The 26,548-nt window shown below is 43.7% G+C and overlaps 1 protein-coding gene and 1 pseudogene across 5 annotated transcripts in view; one reads left to right on the forward strand and one right to left on the reverse strand.

The window, feature by feature from the left end:
- Nucleotides 1-4,361, forward strand: part of LOC118385992 (protein TANC1-like) — a 187,118-nt gene extending 182,757 nt beyond the window's left edge. For all 5 annotated transcript variants that reach the window (XM_052521979.1, XM_052521981.1, XM_052521980.1 and 2 more), the window contains one exon: nucleotides 138-4,361. In XM_052521979.1, the coding sequence (XP_052377939.1) occupies nucleotides 138-1,812 (1,675 nt within the window). In that variant the 3' untranslated portion in view covers nucleotides 1,813-4,361. The remainder of the gene's footprint in view (nucleotides 1-137) is intronic.
- Nucleotides 4,362-7,549: 3,188 nt separating this feature from the next.
- LOC118385798 (WD repeat, SAM and U-box domain-containing protein 1-like) lies at nucleotides 7,550-25,749 on the reverse strand (annotated as a pseudogene).
- Between the last annotated feature and the right edge of the window lie 799 nt (nucleotides 25,750-26,548).

Genomic DNA, 26,548 nt, shown 5'->3' on the forward strand with positions numbered 1-26,548 from the left:
ATTGTTAGTATGACTTGGGAGAATGGGGTTTGGCTTGTTTAGAAGTACCGCACTTCTCGACTGACCTACTTAGTCACTCTCATTCTCTCACGACCGCCCTTCTCGCTCTCCCTCTCCCCCCCTCCATCCCTCCACAGGCAGTTCACGGCAGCCATGGCTGACCTGCACGAAGCTGGAAAGCTGTGCCCCAACAACCGGGAGATCCGGAGGCTGCTGGCCCGTGTGGAGGAGGAGTGTAAGCAGATGCAGCGCAGCACCACCCAGGGCAACCCGCAGGGGGCAACGTCCTCATCCAACCAGACTCCGGCCAACCACGACTCTGATCACGAACACGAGGAAGAGGAGGAGGAGGAGGAGGAGGTGTCGGAGCATAGAGTGGCTGTCAGTAGAGGTCTGGATGGACAGAACACTCTGAGGTTGAACGATGTGGAAGAGGAGGAGGGGACTTCTCAGCAGTCTCACCACTCAGAGAGAAGAGGAGAGAAGGGTGAGCCCTGGCCTCAGAAGATCTACTCCCTCAATAGAACTCTGCCTGACTCACACAGTCTGGCCACTCAGCTGCAGCAGCAGCAGAACCCCAGGCCTGGCTCTCCCCCCTCCGGCCTCACAGGCCCTGGAAGGCTGAGTCACCACCGCTACCCCCCCAGGGAGCCCAGAGAGCCCATGGCCCAGCAGGGCCTGGTCCTCCAACCCACCAAGCAGGCCCAGATAGTGAAAACCAACCAGCACATGAGCTCCCTGCAGGCAGGAGGCCGCTCCTCAGGGGCCAAGTCCCAGTACGCTCCCTCCAGCCCTCTGCCCAGCCGACACATGTCCAGCATGCTGAAGCCAGGTCCAGGGCTAGGCATCGACATCAGCCCTCTACCGCCCCCTCCTGACGAGCCCGTCTACGGGGAGCAACGCCTGTCCATGGCTGCTGCTTCGCAGTCCCAGAACATGGCTATGGGCCATCACTGTGACAGGGACAGCGAGTCCCTGCACTTGTCCCAGACCAGCAACTCCTCCTGCAAGGCCCAGGACCGTCTGTCTGCCCACTCGGTGTCCTCCCTGGACGCACTGACTTCAGTGTCTCCCCAGGGCCTCCTCGACACCCCAGGGCTAGGCCAGGAGCAGAGGAAGGAGTGCGGGGGTAACGGGGTCTCCCAGGCATGCTCCCAAGGGGGAGGCAGCAACATCAGGGTGTCCAGCTCCACCAGCTCCCTGGCGTCCAGCAGTAGCCTGTCTGACAGTGGCAAGCTGCAGGGCCCTGATGTACGCACCAAAACCACCACAGACAAGGCAAAGCAGGGCCAGAATCAGGGAGGCACGAGCGAGTGGAAACCCAGGCCCTTCATGGGCATCATGGACAAGACGGCACGCTTTCTTCAGCAGCAACAACTGCAGCAGCAACAGCAGCACCAAGGACTCCAGAGCCACCCGGGCCTTCAGCCCCCCACCGGAGCCCTCCGCAGCTGGCAGAGTCACTCCTCGGAGGGATTAGTGTGCCAATCCATGTCTGCCATGGGCCTACAGGCGACGGGGGCGAACTGTGAGCTACCTTTTGCCAAAACAGGGAGCACTTACTACGAGCAGCTCAAAGCTCCATCTCAGGGTGCTATGGGGAGCCTGCAGAACGGAATGCACTCGAAGGAATTCACAGAGAAGTTCTGCCAAGCAGCCACCTGTTACAAGGAATCCAAGCCAGCACTGGCCATGCCGTCGCACGCTTTTGTGGACAATAAACCCAAGCAGCAGAGTTTAGCCCGAGATAATCCCACCATTCACGTAGCCTCAATGAAACCAAAGCGATCATTCATAGAGTCAAATGTGTAGGGATATGTATCCCCCTTCTCTCAACACACACACACAGACACACACGCAGACACATGCGCTCATACCCACACACAGATACACACGCACATAGACAACACACTCATGCACATTGTACACACACTCAAGACACACATTAACACTGAACACACACGCATACACACACACACGTGCACACATACACACACAGATATATATGCATGCACATACACACACACACACACACTGTACACACATTCAACACACACATCTCTTAGCAAAAATTCTAAGTGGAGGGATTGCTTAAGTTTTTCCCAGCCCATCAAAAAATTGTGTTTTAGGTCTAAACTTTTAAAGAATTTTGTTCCCCCTGGCGAATATCCGCCACAGGCAGCGTTTTGAGTGAAGCAGAAACAGAACGGATTTCTTTCTTTCCTACTAATGCATACGGCTGTTTGCTTCTGTTACAGGACGACATGCTCCCTGTCATTCAGCAAAGCTGGAGACATTGCACTGAGACAGTCATTGGGCATGTACTAATAGACAAAACAGTCCCAGCACTTTACGCATTTACATAGGCCTTTAAGTAAAGTGCTTATACAATATAATGTTATTACTGAGTTGTTGAAGGTTGAGTATAAAACAATATGTGCATCCCAAATGGCACCGTATATAGTGCTCTACATTTGACCAACTCTGGTCAACAGTAGTGCACTACATAGGGAATCGGGTGCCATTTGGGACGCATACAATGGGATTTGAACTGTGTTCATTGTGTCAATGGTGCTGAAGGAAGAATTATGGAGCTATATACAGTGCATTCGGAAAGTATTCAGACCCCTTGACTTTGTCCACATTTTGTTACGTTACAGCCTCATAAAAATACACACAATACCCCATAATGACAAAGCAAAAACAGGTTTTTAGAAAGTTTTTTATTACGTTTTTTATACATTTGCAAAACAATCTTATTTACATAAGTTCAGACCCTTTGCTAAGAGACTCGAAATTGAGCTCAGGTGCATCCCGTTTCCATTGATCATCCTTGAGATGTTTCTACAACTCGATTGGAGTCCACCTGTGGTAGATTCAATTGATTGGACATCGTTTGGAAAGGCACACACCTGTCTATATAAGGTCCCACAGTTGATAGTGCATGTCAGAGCAGAAACCAAGCCATGAGGTCGAAGGAATTGTCCATAGAGCTCCGAGACAGGATTGTGTCAAGGCACAGCTCTGGGGAAGGGTACCAAAACATCTGCAGCATTGAAGGTCCTCCAGAACACATTGGCCTCCATCATTCTTAAATGGAAGACGTTTGGAAGCACCAAGACTCTTCCTAGAGCTGGTTGCCCGGCCAAACTGAGCAATCGGGGGAGAAGGGCCTTGTTCAGGGAGGTGACCAAGAACCCAATGGTCACTCGACAGAGCTCCAGAGTTCCTCTATGGACATGGGAGACCCTTCCAGAAGGACAGCCATCTCTGCAGCACTCCACCAATCAGGCCTTTATGGTAGAGTGGCAAGACAGAAGCCACTCCTCAGTAAAAGACACATAACAGCCCGCTTGGAGTTTGACAAAAGACACCTAAAGGACTCTCAGACCATGAGAAACAAGTTTCTCTGGTCTGATGAAGCCAAGATTGATCTCTGGCCTGAATGCCAAGCATCACATCTGGAGGAAACCAGGCACCATCCCTACAGTGAAGCATGGTGGTGGCAGCATCATGTTTTTAAGCGGCGAAGACTGGGAGACTAGAAGAACGGGGGGGTTTAATCATTTGCAAGCATTTCTGGAAACCTGTTTTTGCTTTGTCATTATGGGATATTGTGTGTGTAGAGTGATGAGGGACAAAATAAATGTAATTATTTTAGAATAAGGCTGTAATGTAACAAAATGTGGAAAAAGTCCAGGGGTCTGAATACTTTCTGAATGCACCGTAGATAGAAGAGATGTAAGGATATGTTTGAGATGGGCATTCCTGTGTTCTAAGGATGTTCTAGTTCTTCACGTTGTAAATATGTAATTGTCCTTCTTTTGAGTGAAGGTCATTGTCAGTGTATTGACTTGTTCAACTGATGTGTATTTTGAGTTTTCTTTTGGTTCAGACGGTGTTCAAGGTTCTAAAAAATGTATTTGTTTATATGTTTGTACATTCTATGAATCACCCGATAACGTTAAAAACTAAATCCTCTCTGTATCTGCTTATTGTTGCTGTCTAGGTTAATTTATTTACAGCGCCTATGGCTTGGTTAATTGTAAAAGCAATATATTTTATATAGTTATTTTTGCACAGCTACTAAGACATTTTAAGATTTCAATAATAAGCTCTGTGAAAATAATATTGGTTTAATTGCATGCCACAATTGCAGTTTATAATAAAGAGAAAAAATATTTAAACAAAAAAGGTTTGGGGGAGTGTGGGGCCATCGATAATATTTTAATATGCATGTTACTTGCAATGGTTGCCATGTTTCCAGTATTGTGAGCTGTGTTACCCATAAATCACATACTGTAATAGAACATTACTGCCATACCCACAATGGGGAAATAAAGTCCCACTGAGAAAACACAGGCCTTCTGGCTCTCATTGTGGCAGGGAAAAGAAGAGGCACAGTTCGACATAGCTCTGGTCCAAGACGTTAGTGCGTGTTTGAATGCACATTAACAACTTGGACCTAAGTTCAACAATACATTTTAGAACAACCTGTTTATACTGCATAGACAGTACATCAGTGGCGGCCGGTGCCGTTTAAGATGAGAGAGGACAATAAAAAAAATTATGAGCATGGCCTTATGTCTATTACAGCATATTGGATGACTGTCATTCATATTCCATTCACCCAGTTCAATGTAACATTGATAGATTTAGGCTACTACATGATACTCAAATACTTTTTCACTTCGGTTATTGACTTCGGTGCACAACACATCAGCTGTCTGTGACCAAGTGAAAAAAAAACTTTCCAAGCCAAACCTTCATATCATAACTGCTAACCGCTACACACAGTCTACATCGCTGTCACTATATTATCTAACGTCAAAGACAACATAGCTAATATATATATATATATATTTTTTTTTTTTTTTTTTTTTCACCTTATTTTTTTTATTTCCTATTTAACCAGGTAGGCTAGTTGAGAACAAGTTCTCATTTGCAACTGCGACCTGGCCAAGATAAAGCATAGCAGTGTGAACAGACAACACAGAGTTACACATGGAGTAAACAATTAACAAGTCCATAACACAGTAGGAAAAAAAGGGGCAGTCTATATACAATGTGTGCAAAAGGCATGAGGAGGTAGGCGAATAATTACAATTTTGCAGATTAACACTGGAGTGATAAATGATCAGATGGTCATGTACAGGTAGAGATATTTGTGTGTAAAAGAGCAGAAAAGTAAATAAATAAAAACAGTATGGGAATGAGGTAGGTGAAAATGGGTGGGCTATTTACCAATAGACTATGTACAGCTGCAGCGATCGGTTAGCTGCTCAGATAACTGATGTTTGAAGTTGGTGAGGGAGATAAAAGTCTCCAACTTCAGCGATTTTTGCAGTTCGTTCCAGTCACAGGCAGCAGAGTACTGGAACGAAAGGCGGCCAAATGAGGTGTTGGCTTTAGGGATGATCAGTGAGATACACCTGCTGGAGCGCGTGCTACGGATGGGTGTTGCCATCGTGACCAGTGAACTGAGATAAGGCGGAGCTTTACCTAGCATGGACTTGTAGATGACCTGGAGCCAGTGGGTCTGACGACGAATATGTAGCGAGGGCCAGCCGACTAGAGCGTACAAGTCGCAGTGGTGGGTGGTAGAAGGTGCTTTAGTGACAAAACGGATGGCACTGTGATAGACTGCATCCAGTTGCTGAGTAGAGTGTTGGAAGCCATTTTGTAGATGACATCGCCAAAGTCGAGGATCGGTAGGATAGTCAGTTTTACTAGGGTAAGCTTGGCAGCGTGAGTGAAGGAGGCTTTGTTGCGGAATAGAAAGCCGACTCTTGATTTGATTTTCGATTGGAGATGTTTGATAGGAGTCTGGAAGGAGAGTTTGCAGTCTAGCCAGACACCTAGGTACTTATAGATGTCCACATATTCAAGGTCGGAACCATCCAGTGTGGTGATGCTAGTCGGGCATGCGGGTGCAGGCAGCGATCGGTTGAAAAGCATGCATTTGGTTTTACTAGCGTTTAAGAGCAGTTGGAGGCCACGGAAGGAGTGCTGTATGGCATTGAAGCTCGTTTGGAGGTTGGATAGCACAGTGTCCAATGACGGGCCGAAAGTATATAGAATGGTGTCTAACATATTAGATAATAACCTGCTACAATCATGCAGTACAGTCCGCAAGAACTTTAGTAGTTACACCGGCTGCCCTCGGTAGCAACAAATGTATAAAACCAAACGCTTACCTTGACATGGAAGAGTTCCAGTGTTGGATAGCCAACATAGCATCCCTCTCTGTTTAAGATGGGTGTTTGAGTAGGCTAAACTTGCTAAGTAAGTGAACGTGAAAAAAATACTAGGAAACATAGCTAGCTCTCTCCCTCTTGCTTCTCCTTCATTTTTGAAGATATGTATTTGTTAAAAACTGTCCAACTATTGTCTTTCTCTCTCTTTGAGTCAACTACTCACCACATTTTATGCACTGCAGTGCTAACTAGCTGTTGCTTATGCTTTCAGTACTAGATTAATTATCCGATCCTTTGATTGGGTGGACAAAATGTCAGTTCATGCTGCAAGAGCTCTGATAGGTTCGAGGTCGTCATAATTACTGTGTAAGTCTATGGATGGGGGTGAGAACAATGAGCCTCCTCGGTTTTGTATTAAAGTCATTGTACCCAGAGGAGGACAGAAGCTAGCTGTCCTCCAGCTACACCATGGTGCTACCCTAAAAAGTGTTGTAGACATTCATTGCAAAACAGTGTTTTTTAATCAGTTATTTGGTGATATGAATATATACTGTTCAAAAATATAAATGCAACATTACTGAGTTACAGTTCATATAAGGAAATCAGTCAATTCAAATAAATAAATTATGCCCTAGTATATGGATTTCAGATGACTGGGCAGGGGTGCAGTCATGGGTGGGCCTGGGTGGGCATTGGCCCACCCACTGGGGAGCCGGGCCCAGCCAATCAGAATGAGGTTTTCCCCACAAAAGGGTTACAGGGAGAAATACTCCACAGTTTCATCAGCAGTCCGGGTGGCTGGTCTCAGACAATCCCGCAGGTGAAGAAGCCGGATGTGGAGGTCCTGGGCTGGTGTGGTTGCACGTGGTCTGGTTGTGATGCCGGTTGGATGTACTGCCAAATTCTCTAAAACGACGTTGGAGGCGGCTTATGGTAGAGAAATTAACATTAAATTATCTGCCAATAGCTCTGGTGGACATTTGTGCAGTCAGCGTGCCATTTGCACACTCCCTCAAAACTTGAGACATCTGTAGCATTGGGTTGTGTGACAAAACTGCACATTTTAGAGTAACCTGTTATTGTCCCAAGCACAAGGTAAACCTCTGTAATGATACTGTTTAATCAGCTTTTTGATATGCCACACCTGTCAGCCGGATGGATTATCTTTGTATAGATCTCAGTATATTTAATACATTTTTATATAAAAAATATATAGCTTTTTAAATGAAATATCACTTGCTCCTCTGATATACATTAAGCAGACCATTCAGAATCCAGTTTAGCTTATTCCAACAAAATCCTATTGCACATTATGTAAATTTATGCACACGACATCACACGACTCATTCATGGATAATCACCATAATTTAATCAATAGTATAGAACTGTGCAATGAATCGATTGTCAGTAATCACATTGTACAAATTTGGCTTGATTCTGAAATGTAGGCTCTTCAGATAAAGGCATTAGTCATGTGCACTAATCTATTACGGAGTTGATTTCCAACCACCAATAGCGGTCTTCAGACCATTACTGAGTGGCAGTCCAACGGCCAATAGCGGTCTTCAGGCTCCTGTTGGGCGTGACCAAAATGGTTGGTAAAGGTAGGTTGGTCATGGGACTGGGGCATTCTTAGGGCTGATCCAACTCTCAACGGTCTCTTTCTCATAGGAATATCCATCTGTTGATTTTAGACACATTTTATACATCAGACATTGACATCATTAATTTTATAGGCTATGTACAGTATAATAATTGGAGCAGGTTACAAGTGCTAAAATAAATAAAAAGTCTATATTAGCATTGATGAACAAGGACATGTATAGGCGGCAGATGTGTTCATGCCCTTTCCCTCACCTGCAGCGATGACAGGGTCCTTCAACACCTCTCTGGTGATGGGACAAAGGAACTCATATGGAGCACCTGGTCCCATCAACGCTGCTTTGAGCCTCCACCTTCCTCAAGACTTTACCACGGGGACCCACAGACTACAGCAAAACAAAATGATAACATATAAGACACTATTCAATCTGTATCGCTGAATCATTACAGATCGTGTGCGATAGAAATAGTCATTTCCGATTGAGCCGACATGTGCAGCGTTTACAATGAATGCAGTCTTGCCTTCTAATTTCAATCACGTTCCGACGCTGAACTGCCACGATACGGAGTGAATGGAGCCCCTATTTGTGGTAAAACCATCCCAAGTCATTTGGAGTTAGAGGAAATGTACTCCTACCGTAACAGTACATTTTAGTAGAACAGAACGCATCATGTGTGTGGACATTTATGAAGGGAAAAGCCATTCTGAGGCACTTTAATGTCAGTGCTTCCATAGAAAAGGCCCTCGTAATTTGTGCTAGGAAGCCCAATGTCACGGAGGTGACTGCATCTACTGTTCAATAAAACGGTGTCTCCTTACTGCTGGGTTTCCGAGATAAGATACAGATTCATACATCTGACTGGGGCTCCCCGTCCTCTGTCTTCACAGAAACCGCGGGAAGGAGACTGATGACTCGCAGCCTGTAGATGGTTTTAAATCTCCGCTTTTCAAAAGCAGCAGGTGACTGAATAGATCTCCTGAGCACTTCTTGGAGCGGTCATAAGTGTTGGAACGTTCCACGGTTAGAGAGCCAGCTACCAGGAAGATGTGCGCTATCACTTGGCACACAGCGAAGCAACCGCTGCTCACTCCTAAAGCCTACAGTCCCACAATGGAATAGGTTTGAATAGTGCGTCTCCGGGGCCAAAGATTTGAGGTCGGTACCAATATGTCAACAGCAGGTGCCAATAGGCCACCTTTATGAGAGTCCCAGCCACAGGGACTCCTGCCTCCTACAGATAGTGTCTATGGCTGCAGTGTGGATGATTCAGGGAAGGCCTATGTTTAGACAGTAGACAGTCTCATTGTCAGGCCATTCTGCAGGGACCAGGATGCAAACCAAGGATTGATCAGCTCCACAATCAGACCTCTTCCTGTGGAAGACCTGCTCCTACATATGGAATGCTCTGTTTGTTAATCAAGGTTAAGTTGCCTAGTGCCTCAGCGCTCAAGGGAAACGGGTCCTTTACACAAACAACACATCAGAGCTGAGGTAAGGAACAGACAGGCACTGTGTTGGTGGAGGGAAAGAAACCACGCCACCTGCCACTGAGCTTATGGCACTCGGCTATGATGACTTCAGCGTTTTGATAGATTTAATTAACGAGCCCTCACCTGCAATCATGCAGAAGCCCCCAAGAAACCCAGTGCAGATACAGCATTATAGATACGGCACTGCAATCACAAATTGTTTAAATCCCTGTGGGGACAGTAGCCAATCAAAATGTCTCCTTTCAATGACTTGCTGAACCCATTAGTCATTCAATTTACTAATGTGGATAAGAGAATACACATCTATGTGCAATATGCATCTTCCTTTGTGCCTGCATTGACGCAAATAAGATGACATTCACGATTGTTTGCGAAAAGAAACACTATTGGCTATTTACGAACCCTCACAGTTGCCAATCACTGTATCAAGACTACATAGGCAAAGCAACCATCAACTGTAATGCGGCAGACCGAGGTTAGCTGTAGATGGTGGGCTGTTGTACCAGAGAAGCCTCCCCTAAGCCGCAACAGAGATCTGGTGAAAGATGTCTGTGAATAACTTTTTTTCATGAATATTTCATGAAGGAGAGCGGTGAGAATCTAATTTATTTCAGTGTGTATCCACAAACAGCATCTTCAGGCAATCATACGGTATGCACAGCGGAAAGGACCGTGGGTTTTTAGAAATGTATCGTCTCCTTAGTCCTGATTTAATTTGTACTGATGCAGACTGTTTCCCAAAACTATAGTCTGCATGGCAGTATCTCAATCTATTGCGATCATATCACAGTGAAGACGCAGAACAAACCTATACTTTTCTTTCTAGCAAGCATGGTTGAGGTAATAGCATGAAAAGGCTAATTCTGTCCGAATCCACAAATCAAATTTTCGGAGGGATTATCAAGTCATTTGATTAAATTGTCACAGGCAAATTACATAAGCAAGTAATAGCCGATGGGACATGTTGGAGGTTCGGAAAGTCGCAGCTTGGCAGCCTTAAAGCAGATTTACAGATATATTTTAGGAGCATTGTGGGAAGATTAGAACTCAGATAAAAGCCTCTGTGGCATGCATTCCATTCCAATAGAAAAGCACTGTAAAAGCATAATTCAGTAAATCCTATGGGTCCACTCCTGGGTCCCTTCATTATAAATGAGGAGTGGAGGCCTCAGGTCAGACATGCCTGAGATCTGTGTGTTCTGAGTGTCATGCAGTGGTGGCTGATGGCACTTTGAATCGGAGGACGGGCTCATAGTAATGGCTGGAACGGAATGAATGGAATGTTGCGATACACATCAAAGACATGGGGCCGTCGATGTTGTTGGCTGTGAAGGTGGTGACCAGTTCCTCCATGTTCTCCTCACTCAGCCGGGCTGAGACGTCCTCGGGCCAATCTCTCACCAGAAGCCTTGAGTGACCTGATCCTGACAGCTTCCTTCCTGTTCCTGGGGTATACGCACAAACACAGGAAGGGAGGACGGGCCTTCCCACGTGCCTCCTCGAGTCCTTCCTGCTCCCTCCTGCCGTTTCCTGCAATACTACTTATCAGATTCCTACAAACACTTCCCACACATTCCACAGAAAGAAGGCCCTCCCTCAATATGAAGATGTTTTCACCAGGGGATAGACAAGGCCTGGCTTTCACCAGATGATAAATTGCGTAATGTATCATTTGAAATGGCTAATTGGAAAAGCATTGGTGTAAAGAGGATGCTGGATTGGATCATAATAGAACGGGAACAAACGTATCCTTTCCATCCTGTTGATATTACGACACATAATATTTCTGGAGAAAGGCTTGTTGAAACTCCCAATCCAATGTTGTTACACTCAACACAGATCTGGAGAACAGTACAGTACATAAGATGTGTGGATTTTTGCATCTAAAACAAAGATATGCATTGTGTCGTAATCCAGGTGTATGGATAGGGAACTATAGGGAAATCTGTTTACTGGAATCAATGGCTAATGAAAGTAATTCACACTAGGTGATCAATACAATGAAGGTCATACTCAGATTTGGTCTAAAAAGAGATGGGATACAAGGGACATTTCTGGAAATATTTACAATTGAGAGAATGTCTGTTAACCAGCTGTCAATTAAATCCAGGAAAAAATCCAATAGTGGAACATTTGGAATAAACCCAAACATAAAGCAGCCATTTGTTAACTCAATATTTTGGCATTTGCACAGTAAAGACTGTATAAACCTAAGGATAATATGGCAAACTGATCTTAAATGTGAAATTGAGGATGATCCCTTGTTTGCTCCCAAGTGGCGCAGCGGTCTAAGGCACTGCACCCGCAGTGCTAGAAGCGTCACTACAGACCCTGGTTTGATCCCGGGCTGTATCACAACCGGCTGTGATCGGGAGTCCCATGGTGCGGCGCAAAATTGGCCCAGCGTTTTTCTGGTTAGAGTTTGCCCAGTGTGGGCCGTCATTATAAATAAGAATTTGTTAACTGACTTAAATACAACTTTTAAACATTTTTTATTAAGATTTTGGCTGACTCAGGGTGGAACATAAGGGAAGCCAGGGGGGTGCTCAGTCAATACAAGATACTACATAGGTTCTATTGGACTACAACAAGGCTTCATTACAACGGGGTTGATCGACGATAACATGTGCTAGAAATGTCAACAAGACACAGGGACATTCTTACACGCAATATGGGAATGTACATTAGTGCTACCTTTCTGGAAGGATATTCTGAAATATTTGGGAGAATGTCAGGAACAACAATCCCAATTTCACTAAGAATATGTCTCTTCAGTGGCAGAACAAAATTACCTAAAATGTATCACATGAAGAATTTGCACTGGGCTGTCGGTATCATTACAGCGACTAGATTGATCCTTAGATGTTGGAAAGGCTATGCCACTACTATTCTGAAACAGTGGATAGAATCAATGCTGGAAGTGGCATTTTATGAACAACCGCTTGCTAGATTCACTGGTAGAAATTAACATTTTAAGAGAATCTTTGTCATGTTGTTTCTGGGAATGGGAGGTGATGCCCATGTTGTATGGTAATACTGCATTTGTGAACCCATTTTGTATTGTAGCTTATATGCTGCTGAAGTAGTATTAGATTGCGTATGTGTGTTTTGCTGGATGTTATGTCTGGATGTCATGCTCAATTTTGTATGCTGTACAATGTGTTTGTTTGATGGAAGATTTTTTTTTTTTAAATATTTCCCAAAAAAGGAAGCCCTCCTGTGCTGATAACAAATTACCATTAATTCTTGCATGCAGCGATAAAAGACAGACTAGTACTTTCTAACCTGTTCACCCAAATATACATCGTCTTTTTATAAACAGCACGGTAATAACATTTGCATGTCCTGGGAATATTTATCAGTCTTCCTCAGAGCCTCCCTCCCCTTGACAATGTTGTGTTTTTCTGGCCTTCGCAGGCACACTGTTCATCAGAGGCAACCTTCACACGACATTGTGCGAGCGGCTATCATTTTTCATGTTTTGCTAAGATAAAATGCACACTGTCGTGTCGCAGTGCTTGCTAATGACACCACACAGCACCATGCTTCACGTTTCCCATTATTAGGCTCTGAATGATAACAGCGGGACTACTGGAGTTAATTCTCATTAACACAGCGTGGTTTGCTTTTCCTCACCTCTCTCTTTCCTTCCCCTTCACCCTCCATCGTGTTCTCTTTTCTTCTCTCTGTTATTTTAGTCATTCACTATCGCTTGCTTGTCCATCTGGCCAAAATAACACCACCACTGACTTCCCCATTGAATTCCACTCTCAGAAGCAAACATGTGGAGGGAGGCTTAATGAAGTTATGGTGAAACAGCAGCAACACTTTCAGTCAAAACATACCAGAACAGTAAGTGCCCTCCTATCAAGTCTGCTTGTACTATACAGTAACAACTCCTCTCTCCACAGCATCCCAAATGGCACCCTATAGTACACTATACAGGCAATAGGTTGCCATTTGAGACATACACCCAGCGTCTCTGTGGCTGACTGGCTCTTAGGAAGGTTATGTAGACTCGCCAAACAGTTTATTAGGTACACCCGTCCAGTACCTGGTCGGACCCCCTTTGCCTCCAAAACATCCTGAATTCTTCCACATGGATGTTGTTCCATGCTGACGCGATGGCATCACACAGTTGCTGAAGATTGGACGGCTGTACACCAACGTCACCACCCTGTACCGTTGACACCAGGCAGGATGGGGCCATGGACTCATGCTGCTTATGCCAAATCCTGACTCTGCTATCAGCATGACGCAACAGGAACCGGGATTCGTCAGACCAGGCAATGTTTTCCACTCCTCAATTGTCCAGTGTTGGTGATTGCGTGCCCACTGGAGCCACTTCTTGTTTTTAGCTGATAGGACTGGAACCCGTTGTGGTCGTCTGCTGCAATAGCCCACCCATGCCAATGATCGACGAGTTGTACTTTCCAAGATGCCGTTCTGCACATCACTGTTGTACTGCGCCGTTATTTGTCCGTTTGTGGCCTGCCTATTACCTTGCATGATTCTTGCCACTCCTTCGACCTTTCCTATCAACTAGCTGTTTTCGCCGACAGGACTGCCGCTGACTGAATGCGTTTTGTTTGTCGCGCCATTCTGGGTAAAGCCTAGACACTGTTGTGCATGAAAAGCCCAGGAGGGCAGCTGTTTTTGAGATACTGGATCTGGTGTGTCTGGCATGACAATAATACCACCCTCAAAGTCCCTTGGAAGGGGCAAAATAAGTGACCTAACATTCAATCGAACAGTATGTGAATGCCTCAATGTCTGTCTGCATGCTATATATAGCAAGCCACTGTTCGTAGGTGCTATCCATTTTTGTGAACGGGTGGTACGTTAAGTGTAAATATCATTGGAGCCTACTGTAGCTGACTGGGGGGGTTAGGGAAGCTGTGCCAAGACTGGAGAGGGTTCTTTGTTTATCTGGAGGGGTTCCACTCTTGGACTGGCTTCCATGTACAGGCCTCTTCATCATCATCTCTCACTTTACAGGTCATCATCATTTATTTTTACTGCCTCCTCCACTCATTCAGGCCTCCGGACATCTCATCCATTCATCAACTCAGTATCTGGCTCTGGGGTGGATTTTCCCCCATGTACAGATCTAGGATCAGCTTCCCTTCTCCCAACATACCCCATTAGTGAGGGAAAATGCAAAACTGACCCAAGATCAGCATCTATGGGCAACTTCACCCCACTCCCAGTATCTGGAGGCTGCTGCTCCTGACTGTCCCTACATTCCATAGGCTAAATTGCCTCAGGTGATTGGGGGGATATGTTCCCCCCCAATATTCAGGACATGTTGATTTGTCCCCCCCAATAATTTCTTTCAAATAAAAAATATATAGGTAATATATAAGTAATGTCAAAAGTAATGTCAAAATGTGTAGAATTTCAGGAAATTAGCTTTAACTGTCAAATTTGGGCACGAAAAACGGTCCAGCTCCTCCTCAATTTTCAAACAGAAATGGAGTGAGCCTTTGGAGGTTCATCAATGTGTCATTGTGGTCATGCGTGCCTCATCCGACATAGCTAGTTTGTTAGCTAAGCTAGCCACTTGTAGCTAGTCAGTAACTCCTCCAGCATATGTTGTCATTTCACAGGACTTGTTTTCAGTAAGATCGGTAAGAATTGGCACTTCTGTAGCCAAATATATTAATCATAATTTTGTTTTTAGGCATTAAATGACCTGGTATGATAGTGCATTGATCAATTATACAGTAGGAGTTATTTTTGCATTTTTGCCCAATGTCGACCTTTAAAATAACTGTCCAGTGTTTCCAGATTTCTATGAAATATGACATATAATTACAATACGAGTGAAATAGTTTTTCTTCCCAAAATGTTTCATTAAGTAGGTTAAAAAACAGTTTTTCTGTTTTGGAATGGAGTGAGTGCGTACCCCAACAACAGAATGGTGTGGGGTGTTTACCCCAACAACAGAATGGTGTGGGGTATGTACCCCAACAACAGAATGGTGTGGGGTATGTACCCCAACAACAGAATGGAGTGGGGTATGTACCCCAACAACAGAATGGAGTGGGGTATGTACCCCAACAACAGAATGGTGTGGGGTATGTACCCCAACAACAGAATGGTGTGGGGTATGTACCCCAACAACAGAATGGTGTGGGGTATGTACCCCAACAACAGAATGGAGTGGGGTATGTACCCCAACAACAGAATGGAGTGGGGTATGTACCCCAACAACAGAATGGTGTGGGGTATGTACCCCAACAACAGAATGGAGTGGGGTATGTACCCCAACAACAGAATGGTGTGGGTGTATGTACCCCAACAACAAAATGGAGTGGTGTATGTACCCCAACAACAGAATGGTGTGGGTGTATGTACCCCAACAACAGAATGGAGTGGGTGTATGTACCCCAACAACAGAATGGTGTGGGTGTATGCCAGACATTCTCTATAAGGAAATTGCAATATATATTTTTTTTAATTACAAGTTTGAGATGGGGTTTTTTTAAGTGTTTTTTGTTTTATGCTTGATGTGTTTGATGCTTTGGACACAAATATAAGAATAGGATAAGTCAACAACATTATTTGGGTATGAGTTAACAGAATATTACTGCAAAATGTTCTCTTATCCTCTTGGCAAAATGTGGAGAATAGCATGAGATGAGCTATAAAACAGCAATGTTTTCTCTCTGCCCTATGGTAAGATGTGTGGAATTGGTTTTTCCAGCAGGACAATGATGCATGCCACACAGCCAGGTCAATCAAGGTGTGAATGGATGACCACCAGATCAAGAACCTGTCATGGCCAGTCCAATCTCCAGACCTGAACCCCATTGAAAACCTCTGGAATGTGATCAAGAGGAAGATGGATGGTCACAAGACATCAAACAAAGCCGAGCTGCTTGAATCTTGGAATCTTTGAGTGATATAAAGTCACCAAACATCAATGTGAAAGACTGGTGGAGAGCTGTGATTGAATATCAGGATTATTCCACCAAATATTGATTTCTAAACTTTTTTAAAGTTATAACATTAGTATTGGGTTATTTAAAAATAAATATGAACTTATTTTCTTTGCATTATTCAAGGTCTGACATCACTGCATCTTTGATTGTTATTTTGACCAGTTATCATTTTATGCAAATAAATGGTTTTATTTGGAATTTGGGAGAAATGTTGTCAGTAGTTTATAGAATAAAACAAAACGGTTAATCTTACCCAAACACATACATATTAACAGTACAACCAGAGAAACTGATAATTTTGCAGTGGTTGTTTCCAGAGCTGTTTAAAAAATTTAAAAAAATTGGTAGAGGGAGGCTTCAACTTATCCATCCACTTACACTCAAAATACCCCTCCGAATACCCATCAAGAGAGGCATAAGTCATGTCAAACTGTACAATTGCAGGAAATGAGTTTTAAAATGTTGAAAATTCCGGGGGAGGACAACCCCGAACTCCGTCTATTGTTCATCCCCAATATCTATAACACAATGTTGCCCTTGCACCAATCACTGGATATAATGATAAGAACATTTTCCTGTGTGTTCTTACCTTGACATGAGGGGTTCCTGGTTTCAGCTAGAAATCACCAGAAAACACAAAATCTCTTTCAAAGGAGACTGCGTTCAAAGAGCTTGGAATGTGCTCTGTCAACATGTCCACTCTATGAAAACCCTCTGTAAACACTAGTCTAGCCAGGCCCTGATGTCAAAAGACACAGCTGCATTCCGGTGCAGTGCTTTTTTAAGTTTAAATGTACATGTGCACACGTACAGTGAAATGCCTTTCTTGCAACCTATAAACCCAAAAGTAATCAATATCAATGTAATACTAAAAATAACAAGGTAGAACAAAAAAACACAATAAATACAAATAAGAAGAACACGAGAAAGTAAGTAAGATGCTGTTGCCATACCAAGCAGTGATGCAGCCAGTCAAGATGCTCTCAATGGAGGAGCTGTAGAACTTTTGGAGGATTTGAGAGCTCATGCCAAACTTTTTCAACCTCCTGAGGGGGAAGAGGTGCTGTCGCACCTTCTTCACGACTGAGTGTGTGAAGAGTGTGTGTGTGTGTGGACTCATATTTCCCTCACTAACTTTAAACATCAGCTATCTGCGCTGCTAACTGATTGCTGCAGCTGCACATAGCCCATCTGTAAATAGCCCATCCAATCTACCTACCTCATCCCCATATTGCTTTTATTTACTTTTCTGCTCTTTTGCACATCAGTATTTCTACTTGAACATCATCATCATCTGCACATCTATCACCAGTGTTAATTTGCTAAATTGTAATTACTTCCCTACTATGGCCTATTTATTGCCTTACCTACTCACACCATTTGCAAACACTGTATATAGACTTTTTTTTCTATTGTGTACGCTTGTCTATTCCATGTGTAACTCTGTGTTGTTGTTTGTGTCGCACTGCTTTGCTTGATCTTGGCCAGGTCGCAGTTGTAAATTAGAACTTGTTTTCAACTTGCCTATCTGGTTAAATAAAAGGTGAAATAAAAAAATTGAAAAAGTCCTTAGTGATTTGCACCCCACTGCAGTCTTGTCAATGTGGGCGTGCTCGCCCCCCATTTCCTGTAGTCCACGATCAGCTCCTTGGCACCATGCCAGGTCACTGACTTCGTCCATGTAGGCTGTCTCATCGTCGCTAGTGATCAGGCCTACCACCACAGTGTCGTCAGAAAACGTGATGATGGTGTTGGAGTCGTGCTTGGCTATGCAGTCATGGGTGAACAAGGAGTACAGGAGAGGACTAAGCACATACCCCTGTGGGGCCCCTGTGTTGAGGATCAGCGTGGCGGAGGTGATGTTGCCTACCCTTACTACCTGGGGGCGGCCCGTCATGAAATCCAGGATCCAGTTGCAGAGGGAGGTGTTCAGTCCCAGGGTCCTATGCTTGGTGACGAGCTTGGAGGGGACTATGGTGTTGAACACTGAGCTTTTTATGTCTCTCTGTTGTGCCCTCTGCCAGTGACAGATGTTGACCGTCTTGTTCATGGATCCAGTGACCATCCATGGCAGGGTTGGCGAGAAGGCACAGGCTGTCACTAATCTAAGAGAAGGCGGGAAATAACGCATACAGTCACAGTGAGTTATATAACAACAGTGGGTAACAGGCTGGTACCTATTATGATGGCTCAACGTGTGAAGATGAACTCCATTGCTCTACATAGGAAGAAATAAACAAACATTGACAAAGAACAATGTCTGGCATTTCTAACTGTTAAGAGACTGTGATTTGTACCAGAGAAACAGTGGCGTGTGGATGGATACGTCTGTTTCAAAAGCTGTTTCACATACCACATTGTACACCGTCACCGTCTTATCCACGGAGCTGTTGAAAAACACAACAGTGATTTATTTTATTCACTCCAACAGCTCAGCATTACAAGACACAACTAATCACGCAGAAAGAACAGAAATGAAACAAAACTTATACTTCTCCAATTTAACACAAGCAACAGATTATTGAGAACGTTAAATTCTGCTTTGTAAGGCTTCAGAGTAGAGACCCCCGAGTGGTCAAATATGAGAAAAGCACTATTTAACATCTTGAGACTCTAGGGGCAGTATTTCATTATTTGAATAAAAAAAACGTGCCCGTTTTAAGCGCAATATTTTGTCACGAAAAGATGCTCGACTATGCATATAATTGGCAGCTTTGGAAAGAAAACACTCTGACATTTCCAAAACTGCAAAGATATTATCTGAGTGCCACAGAACACATGCTACAGGCGAAACCAAGATGAAACCTCAAACAGGAAATGAGCAGAATAAATATTTGGTTACACCTTACATTATAGTGCTGTTATTGCTGTGTATATATTCCTACAAGAACCCAAGGGTATCTCTGGTCCAGGGCATTTGTGAAGGCTCGGCATTAGCAAGCCTGACAAACACCCTGGACCAGAGCTATGGTTAAAGCTTGGGTAGTGAGGACGGATGGCTTCCCCCCCTGAGACGAGCAGCTCTCCGTCACATTTATTTTTTTATTTGTTTTATTTTTTACAATTTTTTAACCTTTATTTTACTAGGCAAGTCAGTTAAGAACAAATTCTTATTTTCAATGACGGCCTAGGAACAGGGGGTTAACTGCCTGTTCAGGGGCAGAACGACAGATTTGTACCGTGTCAGCTCAGGGATTTGAACTTGCAACCTTCCGGCTACTAGTCCAACGCTCTAAACACTAGGCTACCCTAGTGCTACCCTGCCGCCCCGGTCCCTGTGCTCTCCTGTATGAGAAGATACAGGAGAGCACAGGGACCGACTGGCCAGTCAGAGGGGTGCAGCTGCATCTCACAGCCTGGGAATCAGTAACTCACAAAGACCTCCTGTAGAGAAGACCTCACCACCCACATCCCACTGTCTGTCTGTCTGTCTGTCTGTCCCACTGACCACCCCTCTGACTATACCTGCCCCCTGCCACATCCACACCTGGATTAACAAGTTAAAGAAGGCTGTCAGTAACCACTCGGCAGGTAAGGGTGCTCTCGAGTGGCTAGATGTTCTTTACTATTTGGCCTTCAGATTTGCCACCAATGCTCCTTAAAGGACAAATCACTGCACTCTATACTCTTCTGTAAACTGGTCACCTCTGTAAACCTGTCGCAAGATCCACTGGTTGATGCTTATTTAGAAAATCCTCTTAGGCCTCACTCCCCCATGTCTGAGATACCTATTGCAGCCCTCATCCTCCACATACAACACCCGTTTTCTGCCAGTCACATTCTGTTAAAGGTCCCCAAAACTCACACATCCCCAGGTCGCTCCTCTTTTCAGGTCACTGCAGCTAATGACTGGAACGAGCTGCAACCAAACACTGAAACTGGACAGTTTTATCTCTTCATTCAAAGACTCAATCATGGACACTTACTGACAGTTGTGGCTGCTTCGCCTGATGTATTGTTTGCTCTACCATCTTGCCCTTTGTGCTGTTGTCTGTGCCCAATAATGTTGGTTCCCTGTTTTGTGCTGCTACCACGTTGTGCTTCTGCCATGTTGTGTTGCTACCATGTTGTTGTCATGTGTTGCTACCATGTTGTGCTGCTACCATGTTTTGCTACCATGTTGTGCTGCTACCATGTTGTGTTGTCATGTGTTGCTACCATGTTGTGCTGCTACCATGTTTTGCTACCATGTTGTGCTGCTACCATGTTGTGTTGCTGCCATGTTGTTGTCATGTGTTGCTACCATGTTGTGCTGCTGCCATGTTGTGTTGCTACCATGTTGTTGTCATGTGTTGCTACCATGTTGTGCTGCTTCCATGTTTTGCTACCATGTTGTGCTGCTGCCATGTTGTGTTGCTGCCATGTTGTTGTCATGTGTTGCTACCATGTTGTTGTCATGTGCTGCTACCATGTTGTGTTGCTGCCATGTTGTGTTGCTACTATGTTGTTGCCATGTTGTGTTGCAACTATGTTGTTGCCATGTTGTGTTGTCATGTGTTGCTGCATTTCTATTTTCTTGTCTTAGTTCTCTTTATGTTGTGTTGTCTCTCTTGCGGTGATGTGTGTTGTTTTTTGCTGTTGTTTAAATACCAGTCCCCACAGGAGACCCTTTGTCTTTTGGTGGGCTGTCATTGTAAACAAGAATTTGTTCTTAACGGACTTGCCTAGTTAAATAAATATTCAATAAATAAAACCACTGAACAAACACTCTGGACACTGATGCCGGGGTTCAATCCAAGGTGCTTTATACGTAAATGTTATGGTTTGTATGGAGACTTTGGCCTGTCGCCTTCATAAAATATATTTGTCAGTTGTCCAGTGCAATGCTCTATAACACACCTGGCTGTGTAATCCTGGCTGGACTGTCCCTTAAGGAGAAGGCTACACACTATACATACTGCATTTTAATTCAGTTATGACAAATTATTTATTTGCAGGTTGACAACCAAGCACTGTGGTAAAACAATTGTCCTTTTTCAAATTCATCTGATCTACATTATACGTTTTCCTCCTGGCAAGATTCAAATCAGTCATTTATTACTTTCTAATTGCTTTTAATTTGGCCTTTACAGGCTGAGTAAGTAGTGATGCCCATGTGGCTATTAGAATTCACAGCGAATAAAGAGAAGGTTATTATATTTCTAAAACATTAAAAAACTACAGGAAAATAAAGGAAAGGAAACATGAATAATAGCACATCAACACCAGGAAGCAGAATGCCAGTTTAATTGAAAGGTTACTGACACAAAAGAGAAGCGAAAAATGGACTATAAATATTCCGCCATTCCAAAAGACAATTTCCTCTGAAAGTGGTACAATAACCATGTGAGGCACAGCGCCTTGGTATGCACTGCCCATTCTGCAGCCTATGTATGAGTGGCCAATGTTCTCTGGTTTCATTCCCTGTGCTGCTGTGTGCTTCCTTTAGTGGGCTGCTGCCCGAAGATAAAGGCACCAAGTTCCAGGCTTTCTAGGGAGTTTTTCCTAGCAACTGTGCTTCTACATCTGCATTGCTCTCTGGGGTTTGAGGCTGGGCTTCTGTATAAGCACTGTGTGACAAACTGCTGAGGTGAAAAGGGCTTTATAAATGCATTTGATTGATTGATGGCAGTGTTTGTGGTTTGTTAAAGGGCATGACTGCTTCCATTTGCATGCTGTTCATTGGATTGTTGACTGTCGGCTACGGTTATGGAATGGGCAGATACATTAAAATACTGTATATCAGATGCTGATCACAGTCCAAAACAAAGACCAAATATTGAATTCTATAAGAACTAGTATGTGTGTGCAATACAGAAGAGTAAGTGTAAAAAATGTTTGGATACATTCATTGATTTTCAAATTGGAACATATATATCTTAAACCCACTGGGAAGATACTTGCTGGTCTTCAATCTGATATGACTGAAAGCAATCTATTATTGATGAGTTTTTTTTCTTCCCAGCACCGACACGGTTTGTTCTAAAACACTAATGCAATTACTTTACTCCGCGCAGACGATGCTGTGCTCAATCTCGCTATCTATTCCCTTGTGTGTGTGTAGCAGAGGCCAGACCAGCCTACGTGCTACAGCATGCTGTGATACGATCCATATCTTCAGTTGACTGTCCTGTCCACAGGAGGCCAATCGAAACTGCACTGAACTGCCATCTGTGAAGGAGTGGCGGAACAAACCCGGCACATTGACTCTCCATCAGAATAATAATCAGGTTTACTTTCGAAGAAAAAAAAAAAATACGTAATAGGACTCACGTGGTTGGTGCTTATCTCTTTGAAGGGTTGGGAACTAGGAGAATACATTTGAGGCTATATACCTAGAATTGAACTCTGACAAATTATAGGATTAGATGGATTGCATTGAAAATAGGAACAGATACTGTTTATGATTGATGAAAGGTAAAACAATGTTTCAACAGTTGTGAGACATTAATAACTGTGTGGTTAAGTACATTTGGTTATAATAATAAAACCTTCCAATGGTCATTTCTTTAAGTCCCCACTGACTGCCACGAAGCTCTAGGAGCACCACAGAAAGCTTTTTCCTAAATAAAGTCATTTATAGTCTGAATTTGAACTCTCCATACTAGGGGCCGAGTGCCAAATGACGCCCTATTGGACCCAGGTAAAAAGTAATGCACTATATAGGGAATAGGGTGTCATTTTGGATTCACCCTATGTATGGCTTTTCTCCGTTTTACAACCTCAACTGGGCACTATCCCAACGTGTTGAAGAGAAGGGTGCCCTGAGGAGAGGATCACTTAACTGAGGTATGTTTTAAATCTTTACCCATGTCCAACTGGGGTGCAGTGGCAGCAGGTCACCCCAAGGTCACTGGCGTCCTCCTACGCATGGAGCTGCTTCATGTCCAGGTCTTTGACATCTCCAGATGTGTACAGCCTGTTATAAACATCTGCCCACAAGGAGTGAAGCAGAACGCCATCCCTGGGGTCTCGGTCACGGCACTAGACCTGGGAAGATGAACAGTGGAATATGATGCAGCATTTTGATAGCCTATGCTGAGTCGGTAAAAACGGAAACATGCGGTTTTCAGGGATACCGTATCTTCAATCTAGCTTCCATTTCCGCTGAAGCCCAGATGAGGGGACTCCATTCAAGTGTTTATTTTACACCTGCTATGAAGATTACATACAGTTGAAGTCAGAGGTTTACACACACCGTAGCCAAATACTGAGTTTAAATGTATAACAATTGCTGACATTTAATCTTAGTAAAAATTCCCCGTCTTAGGTCAGTGAGGATCACCACTTTACTTTAAGAATGTGAAATGTCAAAATAATAGTTGAGAGAATGATTAATTTGAGCTTTTATTTCTTTCATCACATTCCCAGTGGGTCATAAGTTTTCATACACTCAATTAGTATTTGGTAGCATTGCCTTTAAATGTTTTAACTTGGGTCAAACGCTTCAGGTAGCCTTCCACAAGCTTCCCACAATAAGTTGGGTGAATTTTGGCCCATTCCTCCTGACAGAGCTGGTGTAACTGAGTCAGGTTTGTAGGCCTCCTTGCTCACACAAGCTTTTTCAGTTCTGCTCACAAATGTTCTATAGGATTGAGGTCAGGGCTTTGTGATGGCCACTCCAATACCTTGACTTTGTTTGTTCTTAAGCCATTTTGACACAACTTTGGAAGTATGCATGGGGTCATTGTCCATCAAGCTTTAACTTAATATAATAATATATGCCATTTAGCAGACGCTTTTATCCAAAGCGACTTACAGTCATGTGTGCATACATTCTACGTATGGGTGGTCCCGGGAATTGAACCCACTACCCTGGCGTTACAAGCGCCATGCTCTACCAACTGAGCTACAGAAGGACCTGACTGATGTCTTGAGGATGTTGCTTCAATATATCCACATAATATTCCATCCTCATGATGCCATCCATTTTATGAAGTGCACCAGTCCCTCCTGCAGCGAAGCACCCCCACAACATTATGCTCCCACCCTCATGATTCACGGTTGGGCTGGTGTTCTTCGGCTTGCAAGCCTCCCCCTTTTCCTCCAAACATAACAATGGTCATTATGGCCAAACAGTTATATTTTTGTTTCATCAGACCAGAGGACATTTCTCCAAAAAGTATGATCTTTGTCCCCATGTGCAGTTGCAAACCATAGTCTGACTTTTTTATGTTGGTTTTGGAGCAGTGGCTTCTTCCTTGCTGAGCGGCCATTCAGGTTATGTCGATATTGGAATCGTTTTACTGTGTATATAGATGCTTTTGTACCGGTTTCCTCCAGCATCTTCACAAGGTCCTTTGCTGTTGTTCTGGGATTGATTTGCACTTTTCGCACCAAAGTACGTTCATCTCTAGGAGACAGAACGCGTCCTTCCTGAGCGGTATGACAGCTGCATGGTCCCATGGTGTTTATACTTGCGTACTATTGTTTGTACAGATGAACGTGGTACCTTCAGGCGTTTGGAAAATGCTCCCAAGGATGAACCAGACTTGAGATCTCAATTATTTTTCTGAGGTCTTGGCTGATTTCTTTTAATTTCCCCATGATGACAAGCAGAGAGACACTGAGTTTGAAGGTAGGCCTTGAAATACACCCACAGGTACACCTCCAATTGACTCAAATGATGTCAAATTAGCCTAGCAGAAGCATCTAAAACCATGACAATTTTCTGGAATATTCCAAGCTGTTTAAAGGCAGTCAATTTAGTGTATGTAAACTTCTGACCCACTGGAATTGTTATACAGTGAATTATATGTGAAATAATCTGTAAACAATTGTTGGAAAAATTACTTGTGTCATTGCACAAAGTAGATGTCCTAACCGACTTGCCAAAACTAGTTTGTTAAACAAGAAATGTGTGGAGTGGTTGAAAAACGAGTTTTAATGACTCCAACCAAAGGTTATGTAAACTTCCGACTTCAACTGTATGCTGTGAAGGTTTAGAAAATTGAGGTTCAATGAGGACAAGGATGCTTCATTTGATTATTAGAGACCATTAGGATTAGTTGTAAACGTAATCGACGTTTATTATCATAGGATGTCGGTGTAAGAATATCCTTTAGACCTATACATATTTTATTGATTACTATTATGAAGATTAGAGAACCAACCTCCAAGGGCATCAGGGCAACGCAACATAGGGAGTAGTTTATGCCCTAAGTGAAAACCCCAAAGGGCCACGGTTCCATCCGATTTCCTGGACAGCAGGGGGAGGAATCGGGAGACCGCGAGCACAGCAGGGCTGCAGCCAGGATGCTGTAATTTTGCCATTAGCTCACCTGTCGCCAACTCCAAAAAAGTTGCCGCGTCTGTGGAGCAGCTGGACAGGTAGGTTGCACACACTTTAACTGTAGCAGTGAACTCCATAGCCGTGCCCTGACAGAGGCAAGAACGGACGCTCCGAGAAGTCATTCCTGTTACATATTCGTATGGCTTTATATCCGGAGCAAGTCGCTAGTAGTGTAGGGGAGAACGCGCACCAATACACCTCATGTCGATGATCGTGGAGTGTTTACGGTAATGGCACCATTGTCACTGTTGATAAATATTCTTGCTGTAAATAAAATATAATAACCTCAGCCTACACAAGGTGGCGCAAAACATCCAGGCATTAACGGCCTCAAAGCTGTAGTATACATATTCACTGGATATGAATGATTCACCAGCAATATGCCATAAATAGTGTGATACCACATAAAATAAATATATTTTATGAAATTGTCAAGGTTATTACCTTCATGGGCTTAAAAAAAAAATTATATATATATATACAGATTGCACAAAACATTAGGAACACCTTCCCAATATGGTGTTGCACATCATTTTGCCCTCAGAACAGCCTCAATTCTTCAGGGCTTGGACTCTACAATGTGTTGGATGCATTCCACAGGGATGCTGGAGCATATAGACTCCAATGCAGTTGTGTCAAGTTGGCTGGATGTCCTTTGGGTGGTGGACCAGTCTTGATGTTGAGCGTGAAAAACCCAGCAGCGTTGCAGTTTTTGACACGCTCAAACCGGTTCGCCTGACATCTATTTACATACCAAAGGCACTTACATTTTTGTCTTGCCCATACACCCTCTGAACGGCACACACACACAATCCATGTCTCAAGGCTTTAAAAAAAAAAAAAATCATTCTTTAACCTGTCTCCTCCCCTTCATCTACGCTGATTGAAGTGGATTTAACAAGTGACATAAGGGATCATAGCTTTCACCTGGATTCACCTGGTCAGTCTACTGTGTCATGGAAAAAGCATGTTTTGTACACTCAGTGTAAGTGATAGTTATAATGACCAAATCTAAAAACAAATAATTGAAAATGAAAGC

Source organism: Oncorhynchus keta, chromosome 7 (genome assembly GCF_023373465.1).
Source record: "Oncorhynchus keta strain PuntledgeMale-10-30-2019 chromosome 7, Oket_V2, whole genome shotgun sequence".
In the NCBI taxonomy this organism is placed as follows: domain Eukaryota; kingdom Metazoa; phylum Chordata; class Actinopteri; order Salmoniformes; family Salmonidae; genus Oncorhynchus; species Oncorhynchus keta.